We start from the raw sequence: 12,709 nt of genomic DNA on the forward strand, positions 1-12,709 counted from the left end.
CCTCCAAGCCTGAGGTTGTCCTACAGGCCCGAGGTCGTCCTCCAATGTTGAGGTTGACCTCTAGGCCAGAGGTCGACCTCCAAGGTCGAGGACAGTCCTCCAAGCATGAGGCATTCCTCCAAGGCCGAGGTTGTCCTCCAAGGCCGAGGACAAGGTTGTCCTCCAGGCCAAAGGTTGTCCTCCAAGGCCGAGGTTTTCCTCCAAGCCTGAGATTATCCTCCAAGGTCGAGGTTGTCATCCAGGAAAGAGGTCGAGGTTGTCCTCCAGGCCAAAGGTCTTCCTCCAAGGTCAAGGTTATCCTCCAGGCCTGAGGTCGTCCTCCAAGCCTGACGAGGTTGTCCTCCAGGCCTGAGGCTGTCCTCCAAGGTCGAGGACAAGGTTTTCCTCCAAGCCCGAGGTCTTCCTCTAAGGTCAAGGTTGTCCTCCAAGGCCGAGGTTGTCCTCCAGGCCAGAGGTCGACCTCCAAGGTCGAGGACAAGGTTGTCCTCCAAGCCTGAGGTCTTCCTCCAAGGTCGAGGTTGTCCTCCAAGCCTGAGGATGTTCTTTAGGCCCAAGGTCATCCTCCAAGGCCGAGGATAAGGTTGTCCTCCAGGCTTGAGGTTGTCCTCCAAGGTCGAGGTTATCCTCCAAGGTCGGGATTGTCCTCCAGGCCAGAGGTCGACCTCCAAGGCCAAGGACAAGGTTGTCTTCCAAGCCTAATGTCTTCCTCCATGGCTGAGGTTGTCCTCCACTCCCGAGGTCGTCCTCTAAGGCCGATGACAAGGTTGTCCTCTAGGCTTGAGGTTTTCGTCCAGGTGAGGTCCTCCAGGCGAGGTCCTACATGCCCAAGTTCCTCTAGGTGAGAAGTCCTCTAGGTGAGGTCCCCTAGGCCCAAGGCCGAGGTCCTCCGGGCGAGAGGTCCTCCAGGCTTCCGAGGCAGAGGTCCTTCAGGCAAGAGGTCCTCTAGGCTTCCAGGGCCGAGGTCCTCCAGGCCTGAGGTCGAGGTTCTCCAGGCGAGACGTCCTCCAGGCTTCCGGGGCTGAGGTCCTTTGGGCGAGAGGTCCTCCAGGCTTCCGGGGCGGAGGTCTTTTAGGCGAGAGGTTCTCTAGGCTTCCGGGGTCGAGGTCCTCCGGGTGAGAGGTCCTCCAGGCGAGAAGTCCTCCAGGTGAGGTCCTTCGGGTGAGACGTCCTCCAGGCTTCCGAGGTCGAGGTCCTTCAGGCGAGAGGTCCTCCGGGCGAGAGGTCTTCCACTCAAGAAGTCCTCCAAGTGAGGTCCTCCAAGCGAGATGTCCTCTGGGAGAGGGGTCCTCCAGGCCTTTGGGGCCGAGGTCCTCCAGGCAAGAGGTCCTTTGGGCGAGAGGTACTCCAGGCTTCCGCGGCCGAGGTCCTCTAGGCAAGAGGTCCTCCAGGCCCGAGGTCCTCCGAGCGAGAGGTCTTCCAGGCAAGAGGTCCTCCAGGGCCAAGGTTCTCCTGGCCTGAGGACCTTTAGGAACCCAGAAGAAGGAATGCTCCAAAGTAACTCCTCCCTTCAGGCACTCCCAAGCGACCCTAGACATGTGGATCTGCGAGCTACTGTACATATATGTCTGAAATATTGTTGAACATAGATGGTTTGGGGCAGCCTATTTCTGGGGTGAATTTCAATGAAACCAACGTTTTTTTTTCTTGAATTCAGCTCTCAATAAAAGCACCAAAATGTTGACTCGTTTTTTCGTTAACTCGTCTAACACTCAAAAAATAATATTGAGAAGATTTTTTAGAGCTAAATAAAGTATAAGAAATGTGTCTAGTGCCGAGAAATAATGGATAAAGAGAGTTTTATAGCGGTTCGGCCCCAAAAAGTTACTGTTACTAATCTTGCAAGCCATAGATTGCATTTGTATTTAACTCTTAACTATTTGACTCCATTGAAGATGGAGAGAGCTCTCTCTGTGAAAAGTTGTCACCCTCCTTTTCCTCTCCCCTCTCCTCTTATTTATATTGAAGAGTTAGGGTTACATTTGAGTGCGGACTTAAGTTATTGGACTTGACCCAAGAATTATACAAATTTACAATTGACTAGGCTTTAGATATTATCTGAGCTGATGAGTAATGATACTTCAAAAATGGATATAACATATACAATATTCATGTATTATTTTTCTTAAGACGAATTTTTCAATTTTTTGTTTTTACCCAAACAAGAAGAGAAAATGAATTCTTTTAGAATTTATTTGTTTTTCTTTAAAAATTCAAAATCCAAACAAAAGTTGGTATTCCGATAATTCTCCAATATGAAGAAACTCATAAAGAAGTAGAATAAAATATTTGAGCCGGACTTTATGCCAAGGGAACCGTGTTATATTGATTCTTTATCCTCCTCCTCGTAGAATATTACTACAACACTGGATTAGATTATTGCTTAACACATCAATACCGAAGTTGCTTCTTTCTTTGGTGTCGACCATTTTTTAATGATCTTCACAACCATACATTAGAAAAGAATAAAAGGAGATAAACACATTTATCAAACTATATATCTCTTTTGTAGATAGCTTATTTTGTTAACTTTAACAAAATATTCTAAATATTTAACTTAATATACATTTAAAACTAACTAAAAATAAATATTTATTAATTATATTAATATAAATTCAAATATTATAAAATATTATTATTATAATAATATTTAATATAAAACTACATATATAATAATTATATTAATATAAATTCAAATACAAATGTTATAAATATCATTATTATAATAATATATAATACAAAATTAAATATTTAATAATTATATTAATATAAATTTAAATGTTATAAAATATTATTATAATAATTTTTAATACAAGAATAATATAAATTTAAATATTATAAAAAATTATTATAATATTATTATTATCTTAATTTTTATTAAAAAAATTATATACATGTTTAAAAATGTTATCATATTATATATATTTAAAAAATCATAAACAATATTTTGGTTTAATTTTTTATTTAATATATTTATGTCATTCTTTTATATATAATATTGTTTATTTATTTGATAATGATACAAATTTATTAAACATAATTAATAAATTTTATGAATAAAACTAAGCAAATATGTATGTTGTTTGTATCTAGTATATATATATATAATTTGATGTAATTGATGATAACATGTTGTGAGGGAGACAAGGACAAGTCAATTCTCACCTTTCTCACAATCAAGAGTTTCTATCATAGTTTATTGGGATATTTGTAGAGATAGAACCCAATTTATTATATTTGTAGCATTTAAGTATCCAAATTATTTTTTAGCAGAGAAAGTACATTCCGTCCATGTTTTTGTGCAGCTTAATACAACTGTCAATTCTCACTGTTAAGTTCAATTGTAACATATAGACGAAAGTACCCAATTAAATAGATATTTGCGGCGAAAGTGCCCAATTAAATGAATATTTAAGGCGAAAGTACTCAATTTATGATATATTTGTGGCGAATGTATCCAAGTTATAAAAAAATTTCATGTCATGGTGATAGACTTAACTGCAAAACAAACGAAAACACTAAATTACACTAAAACATGGACAGAAGGTATTTTCGCTACCAAAAAAATAATTTAAGTACGTAAGTGTTACAAATACAATAAAAAATCGAAAATGAACCGGCTTTCAATTCTTTGAATAGTTTTAATGATATTACCCAACATCCTTATAGTAAAATAAAAAAAATAAAAAAAATGATACTAGTTTTTAACCAATCAAAATCTTCAAATAATTGTACGGAGAATATGGTAAATAATTGGAGTTTGAAGTGTAAATATTGGTATAAAGGAACTAATAATAATGATCATGATATGTCCTGGCTAAAATCCTCAAACAATGGCAAAATCCTGGGAAAAAATTGAGAATAGACATGGAAATAATTAAGCAGATCTAGGATTTGATATTAAATGAACAAACGATAAATAAAAAATAGCAGCGTTAAATGAAGAGAAAGCAATGTGTGAATGAACTTGGTAGATAGATAGGCCCACTGTACCACAAAACGTCAAAAAGGGCAGATTCAGAAGCGACAGCACTCATACAAACTCATGTATGGGTAGATAGTGGGGCTCAAAGAGTTCACATTAGTTTCCACAAGATAATGCCTAAAAAAAATTGTTTTTCATTTCATAATCAATGGTCAGAGACGTCTGTGAATTAAAAAAAAAAAAACAATATTGAGAGACCAATAACCGCTGAGAAGTTCCAAGGTCGACATCATTGTTGACACAGCCCCATGACTTCTCTCAAAAGTCAAACTAAATAAACAAATTTTCTGGCTAAAAACATCTGCTGCACAGTGATACTAATTGAAAACATTTGTGCATGTTATGCTGTTGCAATTTCTTTGACTACTACTGGAGACAGCTTAACATATATATTTAGCTCTTGACTATGCACAACAAAGCTCACATATAGCTTTAAGTGTGGCATTTTCACTCATTCTTGATTCTTCGCTCAGGCATAAATTGTTTGGCCCTTCTACCTCTCCCGCTTGAAAGGCATGTCTTTTAATATCTTATAAAGTATGAAGATGATTTGGTAGCAGCCAAATTTCTCATTCTAACAAAGCTGCTTCCCTAAAATAAATAATCAACAAGTAATCAGATGGTTTATATTATTAAGAAATGTGATAGAACACATCAACACAGAAAGAACACTAATATAAGAACACTAATATAAAAACACTAATATAAGAACTTACTGTTTGATGGCAGAGAGATCTTTGGATGATTATCAAATCATTATCAATACCATCAAATTCATGGTTGGTAAGTCCACCACCATGGTAGTTCCCTCAACTTGAATTTAATGAACACAACAGTTCATGTTTTTCAGCAAACTGGGCTCCAAGAAGAGAGTGCATAAGCAATCCGTCCCTTCCACCCCTTCAGCAGCCATTGTCCATCTTTATCAATCACAAAATCCTTATGGTAGTACGAATTCACCCTGTCCTTTGCCGTCTGCATAATCTCCTGGTTCAATGGGAGCTGCCTAAATCCAGCCCTCAACATACGGACATGCCATTGCTTGTAAGTTTCCGGCCTTTCAATTCTTTCTGCACCTTCACATGCAATGACATTCATTGCCTCACGACCAAATATCTCCCTTTCAATCAGCATCCTCTCTGGAGTCTCACGAGGCACATTTGTCTCAAGCATATCAAACAATGTAGAGAAGTGGTAAAGAGCCTCTCGAAATCGCGTGATAAAGAATGGTGCAGTATAAGCTCCATTTACAGTTCCCAGTATGAAAACATCTGGATTCATTTTCCTGATAAGGTTCAAAACAATATCTCTTGGACTGTCTACCAAGACAGTTTCATCAAGCAGATTTCTGAATCTGTGCATGCAGTTGACAACAAGAACCTCATCTTTGTCAAGTTTAAGATCCTCAATTCGGATAGTGTCCCACTTTTGTGCTATTGCATTGAACTCAAATGGAACATTAAAAGTTTTTGCATAGTTTTCTAAGCGACATCCAGTTTCTTCAACCCTTTCTGCTGGTCGAAAACCAGGTTGCGGAAAATCAATCCCAGTAATCCGAAGCTTTGGAGGACCTCCAGCCCTAGAAGAAAGACGTTGTATAAGGCATGGCCATTGAAAACCATAAAGAATACCAAAATCAATAATGTGAAGCCTTGTTGCCTTCGCCGCTAAATTCATAATTGTCTTATTTGAGAAGAAATTTGACAGCTTCTTAAACGGACAAGCAGCAAGAAATAGATGGTAGGCTTTCAAAACATCAGCGGCTGATGTTGGCTTGGTTATAAGTGCCTTGTAAATTTGAGTACCAGAACCAGCCATTCGTGCCTCAAGACCATCAGCAAAATAGTGGGCCATTCTCTGCATCCCATCTCCTATAGAAGATGAATGATGTCTGATTTGCTTTAAAAACTCCTCAGCGCTCCTCCTATCGTCCGCTGCAACAGATTGTGCACAGAGTGTCAACAGAGTTCTCAAATCGACCACATCTCTTTTACGCCCCTGTTTCTTCCCACGAGCTTTTCCGCCACTATTCATACCTTTGGACTGACCATTCTGCTGCAAATTCTTGCTTGTTTCATTTTGCAAAGATTCACGAAGAGTGGCCGCGTCATTTCTCCCACAATTTAGAAGAATCATATCAAACATTTCTGGACTCACATTTGATTCGCTACAGACAGCCGATTGCTTATTGCTCCTCCCCGCCTCCACAGAAACATCATCGCTAAGAGGATTCTTTTTTCCTCTTGATCCATTCAGAGAGTACTCAATCTGATATTTCTTCTCTACCTTAACCGCTCCATCCTTGGACTCTTTAAACTCTTTAGAGAACAAGTTGTTACTCTCCAAATCAACATTAAAACTATTATCGATTGGAAGAAACTTGCTTGCTTCCTCAAAACCTCTCTTAAACTGCATAACTGAATCCATCTCAGTAAACATCTCAGGAACTTTGAGAGTGCTCACTGGAGAATCTGCAAGTGCATCCACAATTTTACTTGTGCCATTTGATGAGGTGTAGGATGACTGAGAAGTAGATTGAGAAACATCTTGAGCGGACTTGTACTCCCACAAATCACTTCGGCATCCAGGATCTAAAAAGTTGGTGTTAGTGATAGTACTAGTACTGCAGCTACAGCTGCTAATACCTTGCAAAGCATGACTACCGTCTGGGCTTGCATGATTCAGATCACAATAAGTGATTGGACCATCTATTGCTGAAGGATGCTTGTCTCGAATAAGCTCGTACAATGACTGCTCTGCAGCTTGAAGTGCAGCAGACTCCTGAAACATACAGGTCTTCTCCTCCATATCTTCTTCCATAAGCATTTGACTTATATACTTAAGAACAACATCACTAAAATCAAAGTCTTCATGTGCACAATCCTCCTCTTGATTCACACACGAAGACTGCACTAGATTACTAAGTGTTGGATCTGGAGATAAGAGCACAGTTGAATGGTTTTGATCTACAAACTTACCATTAGTTCCAAACCCGCTATTACCATTGTTTTCATGCGATAAATTCGATAGACAGTCATCATTTAAGTCCAATCCATTATTAGAACCACAATAGAAAGCACTTAAGGATTGATCCATGACCATGTTCACACCACCAACACCCCAAAAGCTTGCAAAAAGATTATGCTTCAATTGTTGATGTATACATAAATGAATCTAAGCTTTACACCGGCAACTATCAAGCTCACTCAACCAAACCCAGAAAGATTTAAACCTAAAAACATGTAAGAGGAATAAAAGAAATGATTAAATTAGGTGTGTCAAAACGCTTTAGGAAAGTTACATCTCTGAACTAAGAAAAAAGTGGTAATCCACATCAAGACCAAGAAATGGAATGAATAAAGTACAGACCAAAAAAGACTAATACTTGTACATTTAGTAATACAAGTGTATGAAATAGTGTTCAATTGGGTCTCCAAAAAAACACAACTTTTCTTCGAAAAGCAAATTAAACAAAAAAACCAAAACGAAAGGAAATAAGAAAAACCCACTACCCATTCGATCAATCATTTACAGACATAACGATTATACATAAAACAATATAAAAGCAAAGAAAATACCTGATTCAGAAACAAACCAGAAAAGAGAGAAAATATTATTCTTAGCTCAGTTTTGAGAAGGAGCATAAAAGGTCCAATCTTTTTCCTGAATTCTCTGACACAGAAAAGCAGGCTGGCAAGTGGCATCCCTTGTTATTAGGATTTGGGTTAATTGGGTTTATGAAGGGGAGAAAAGAATGAGAGTGAATCTCAGCCCTTAAAAGCCTTGGCGGTAAGAGCTTAAGGGTGATTTTATTGACGTGCGAATTTGGCGGAGGAAGTGGTGGTGCTTGTCTCTATTTTATTACTTATTTTTTTGAGCTTGCAAAGAAGTTAAAAGATAAACATATTTATTTGTCAAAAAAGAAAGAAAGATAAACTTATTTACTAAACCACTTTCAAATTAGACTATTTGGCAAAGAACCTGCTAATATTTGCAAGAAATAATTTTTTTTTTAATTATCTCTTCCAATTAGTTTATGTAGTAAAAAATTGATGTAACAATAATATACTAGTATGTAACTTTAATGAGCCGAAAGGAAAATGTGTTTTTCTTTTAAAAAAAATGATGTAATTAAATATTGATAACAGTTATTCAAAAAAATATATTGATAACATGGTATTCTAGTATGCTACTTTAATGGGTCGAAAAGGTAATCGAATTTTCATGAGTTATTAATATTTCGAGTGTTAAACCAGAAAATTCAAAGTTTCTTATATAGATAATAGATGCATTTGAATTTTATTATTATTATTATAGAACATTTCCAAATCATTTGTATATCTGTGATTGTTGACCTTATAAATTAACTATTAATATATATCATTTAAACATGATTTTATGAAAGTGTTTACTTTTACCCTTTATTATTTTTTATAGCTTGAGTGTAAGACTCCTTAATGGGATATGGTGCAAAATAACTTTTAATGTTGTGTGAAAGTAAGTAAATGTCTATATTTTTAATTTTGTAGTAAAATAGTCTAATCATCTATTTAATATTACATATTACCAAATACACCCTTTAACAAATTACTATTTTATTCTAAATATTTTAATATTATGGTATATGTATATTAGTTTTGTTTAATTAGTTTTTATTTTAAAGTTATTTTGATTTTTTTTCATTTTTTATGGGTTGTTGAATGATATACCATACTACAAAATATATATACTGAGTTGAAAAATAATATACCATCAAAACTTACAAAATTATTACTAAAAAATGTATATACTATGCTAACAAAGTTATATACTACTATTAAAATGTATATACCATGATATAAAATTATATACTACCACTATGTATAATAAAATAGAAATTAAATATCACAAAAAAAAAATTATATACCATACCACAAAAAGTATATACACTAATTGGAAAATAATATACCAACAACCTATAAAAAACTTAAAAAATCAATATAACTTTAAAATAAAAAACTAATTAAACAAAACTAATATACATATACCACTATATTAAAGTCATACAGTCCTAAATAAATAAATAAATTATAAAAAATAACAATTTAAGTAATCAACAATGTAAAATAATCATTTATCTACAATTTTAAAAATGAGAACATTAACTTCTTGATGGCTTTATTTTGGGCCATTCCTATAATTTCTCTTCCTTAATTAGTGGAACTATCACGATCAAGATTAATGACTATAATGGGAACAAACAGTTGATCAAGAGTGAAGAGGCTTTTTGTCTTTTACAAGCCAAGCCATTGAGAGCAGACGATTAGGGGTGAAGTTTGGTCAAATACGGTTAGTTTTTACTAATTTTGTAATCGGTTGGTCGATTTTGATGTGCCTTTGAAGGACATTAAAACCAACCATTTTGCTTGAGCAAACCAAATAAAACTGACTTGGCAATTATGGTCAATTTCTGTCAATTTATTTTAAATACACAATAAATACTTAATAATGCACAATGATCTCAAAGTAAGTTTTTGAAAACCATTTACCTTTTTGTTATAAAGGAAGCTCTACCACTAAGCCAGACCACCATATATGATAGACATGATGTTATATATATATTTATACGGTTGGTTTTGGTTTAAACATATTTAAAATTTTAGAAATTGAAACCGACCGCCATTGTTGGTGATGATGTGGCACTATCCATTTGGTTTTTTGGTAGTTGGTTTCATGGTCGGACTCATGGCGGTTTTTACTTTTACCCCTAATCGGAGTTATGAAGGAAGTTTCTTTTGGTTGATATCGGAGTTACTTTCACCATTGTGGACAGCTCCACCATTAAAGGGTAACTATTATCGTCTCCACCGGGTTGGTTGATGTTGCCCTATTTTTTTCTTCATCTTTATAGTTTTTTGTTTATATATAATTTTCTCAATTATGTTTTTTTTTTTTATGTTTTTAAATTGTTTGAGTTTGAAGGTAGGTGTATATGTTGGTGGTATGTGGTAGAGGTGCACATCGGGCAGGTTTGCCGGGTTCGGGTGCATCGGGTTTCGATTTGTCGAATTTTGAATGTGAAAACTATATACCGAACCCGTACGAATGAAGGTCGGATTCAAATTTTGAGATTCGAGCAAGTTTGGATCGAATTTTGAATTCATCTAGAGGAATGAGACTGAAACTCCTAGAATAAAGAGATTCACTAATAATGGCAACCCAACTCAAAACTTGTGAACGTCAAGGGCAAGAGTTCAATGGGCAAAAACGAGTCATTGATTAGTGGATAGTTTCAACACTAAACAAATTGTGAGTCTCATCCAAGATGTTAGTGTTGGTTGCTACTGAGTAAGGGTTAAGCCTAGAGCTTTTAATGAAGTGCAACAAGCATCTCTAAAGGCATCAAAGATGCTGAAAGAATTTCACCTATGTGAACTTAGAGGTGGTGCCTCCTCTTATGGGAGTTGGAGTTTCTCCTTGGAAAGTTCAGGAAATGGATGAGCACATGACCATGATAAGTGTTAAGCAAGAAAAGTAGGAAAATTGATGGTCAAGTGAAGGTGTGTGAGGTGTTAACTGTCATATCACTAAGGAGTATTTGGTTCAATCTTTAAGAAACTAATAACTTCAATAAAGTTTTGTAATGCATTCATTATGATAAAGTTAAAATTGAAAGATACTTTAATTTATGTACCAATATTGTTTGAGCTAAGAAGAGATGATTATATTTAATCAAGTAGGAAAATGTTGATATTGGTTAAATATAACAGTTAAATATTTTTTTTATATATAAAATGTTATGTCAGCATTTAACAACAAAAATTAGCGATAAGTACCTAATTGCAACAAAAAGTGGACAAAATGTATTATTGCCACAAAAAAAATATTTGAGTAATAAAGTGTAACAATTGAAAATATTTGGGTATTATCACCGCCAGTATCCCTTATTTTAATTAATATCATTTTAGTACCTTATTTTTTTGTCTTTACACCAATTTAGTACGGTACATTTCCACCATTTTTAGTAAAAATATTTTTCATTATAATCAAAATCCTCATAATTTAATTAAAATATCTTTTAAGATTAAACTATATTAATAAAAATATAGTAATACTGATTTATAATTTAATTTTAAATTATATTTTTCCACTAATTTTGATAAATAATTTTTTATGAAAAATAACCTCAATTTATTAAATTAAAATTATTTTCATTTTTATAATATATTTATAATTTTTTAAATGATATTAATTAAACACTTTTATAATAATATAAACATATATTTTTAAAAAGTTTTGATCTAATATAAATATTACAAAAGAGTTTTAGATTCAATTTTCATTTGAGGAAATCATTTTGACATCATAAGCTAATGTGGAATGCATTTTAAAAGAAAAAAAAAATTATTTACAAAACAAAATCATCTTGAATTTTTTGTTAGAAACCTAAGTCATTGCTGGCTGGATCTTTCGTCAACTTACACAGAGTAATAAATAAAGAGATGTTTAATGTGTAAAATCCAAAGTAGAATATTTCTTGTGAATAGCAAACCAAAGAAAGAAAAAGAAATGCGGTAATAAATGAAAAATACACAGATTTATAGTTTTTCGACCCCAAAAAGATGACCTTGTAGGATCTTAGAATTTAAATCTAGATACATTCTTCCTATTATTTTTCCAAAAATATAATAGAAACATAGAATAGCATGACATACATATAAACATCAGATTCGTAAATTAAAACAAACACAAAGATATAGAAACTTACGAATACGCAGCGAAATTGGAACAACTCCTTCCTTCAATCTCTCTAACCCTTGATTCCTTTATGTAGCAGAGTGCTATCAAAATATTGAACTAGATCAGCAACACGGTCTTTCTCACCAAGCCTTTGATCAACCTAGAATTAGTGTGGATTGGTTATCAACACATGATATAGAGATCTAGAAAAGAAGAAGAGAGTGAGTGGCCAAAAAAGGATTAGATTGTCTAGGTTTTCACTTACCCCAATGAATCAACTGAGAATAACCTCTAAAAATCCTAGATATCATAAGGTTTACTGAATTTCCAAGGTCTCCTCACCCAATCAGGGGTCATACTCGTCACCCCTTTCTTTAACACTGGCACCAGTAACACCTTGTGAGCCTCTACCCATGTTGGGGCAAGGCCATTCTGTAGGCCCCTGGCCTAATCCTTATTAGGTTCTCACCAATGTATAAAATCTAGAGTCAAACCCATCTTTCCTTTCAGAACCATCTTATCCTTGTTAGTTCATAATACTCGGAGAATACAAAGTTCTCAATCCTGGGACTCCACGTTACCATATCTAAATTTGCGAACTCTCATGTCCTTGTAATAACACAGACACTCCTGCCCTCAATATTCCTTAATAAATTCACTGATCCTCTTAGCCATTTCTGAACCAGGATATTTCTTGTCCCTAGGTTCATTTTTCAGAATAAGCACTTCTCGTTCCCTATCTCACAATATCCTACTTAGAGTCACTCTATGACCCTTTTTCCAGAACCTAGGAGTGCATTGGTCTCAATCTGACACTATCGACTTTGGTGTCCAGTGGAGACGTATGGTCTCCTTTCGTACCCACTCCCTCTTTTGATTAGTCACTCACACCAACCATGGTGTGTCAACCCAATAGGTCAAATCACAACTTTTCTCATCCACTCACCTTGTCTGCAGTCTGAGGTGTTCCACCCTCAGGGTCCATAATTATATCCCTCCATACTAACT

At 35.2% G+C, this 12,709-nt stretch overlaps 1 protein-coding gene across 1 annotated transcript; it reads right to left on the minus strand.

The window, feature by feature from the left end:
- Nucleotides 1-3,951: 3,951 nt before the first annotated feature.
- Nucleotides 3,952-7,846, minus strand: LOC133798403 (scarecrow-like protein 9). The gene is made up of 3 exons (XM_062236671.1): nt 7,561-7,846; nt 4,699-7,214; nt 3,952-4,573 (listed from the first exon to the last, which is right to left on the minus strand). Exon 2 carries the CDS (start codon nt 7,082-7,084, stop codon nt 4,829-4,831), a length of 2,256 nt encoding a protein of 751 aa, XP_062092655.1. The 5' UTR covers nt 7,085-7,214; nt 7,561-7,846; the 3' UTR covers nt 3,952-4,573; nt 4,699-4,828.
- Between the last annotated feature and the right edge of the window lie 4,863 nt (nt 7,847-12,709).

This window comes from Humulus lupulus, chromosome 8 (assembly GCF_963169125.1).
Source record: "Humulus lupulus chromosome 8, drHumLupu1.1, whole genome shotgun sequence".
Classification (NCBI taxonomy): domain Eukaryota; kingdom Viridiplantae; phylum Streptophyta; class Magnoliopsida; order Rosales; family Cannabaceae; genus Humulus; species Humulus lupulus.

Excerpts from the sequence above, each read along its gene's own strand:
- LOC133798403 (XM_062236671.1), bottom strand. The coding sequence starts at position 7,084 with ATGGTCATGGATCAATCCTTAAGTGCTTTCTATTGTGGTTCTAATAAT.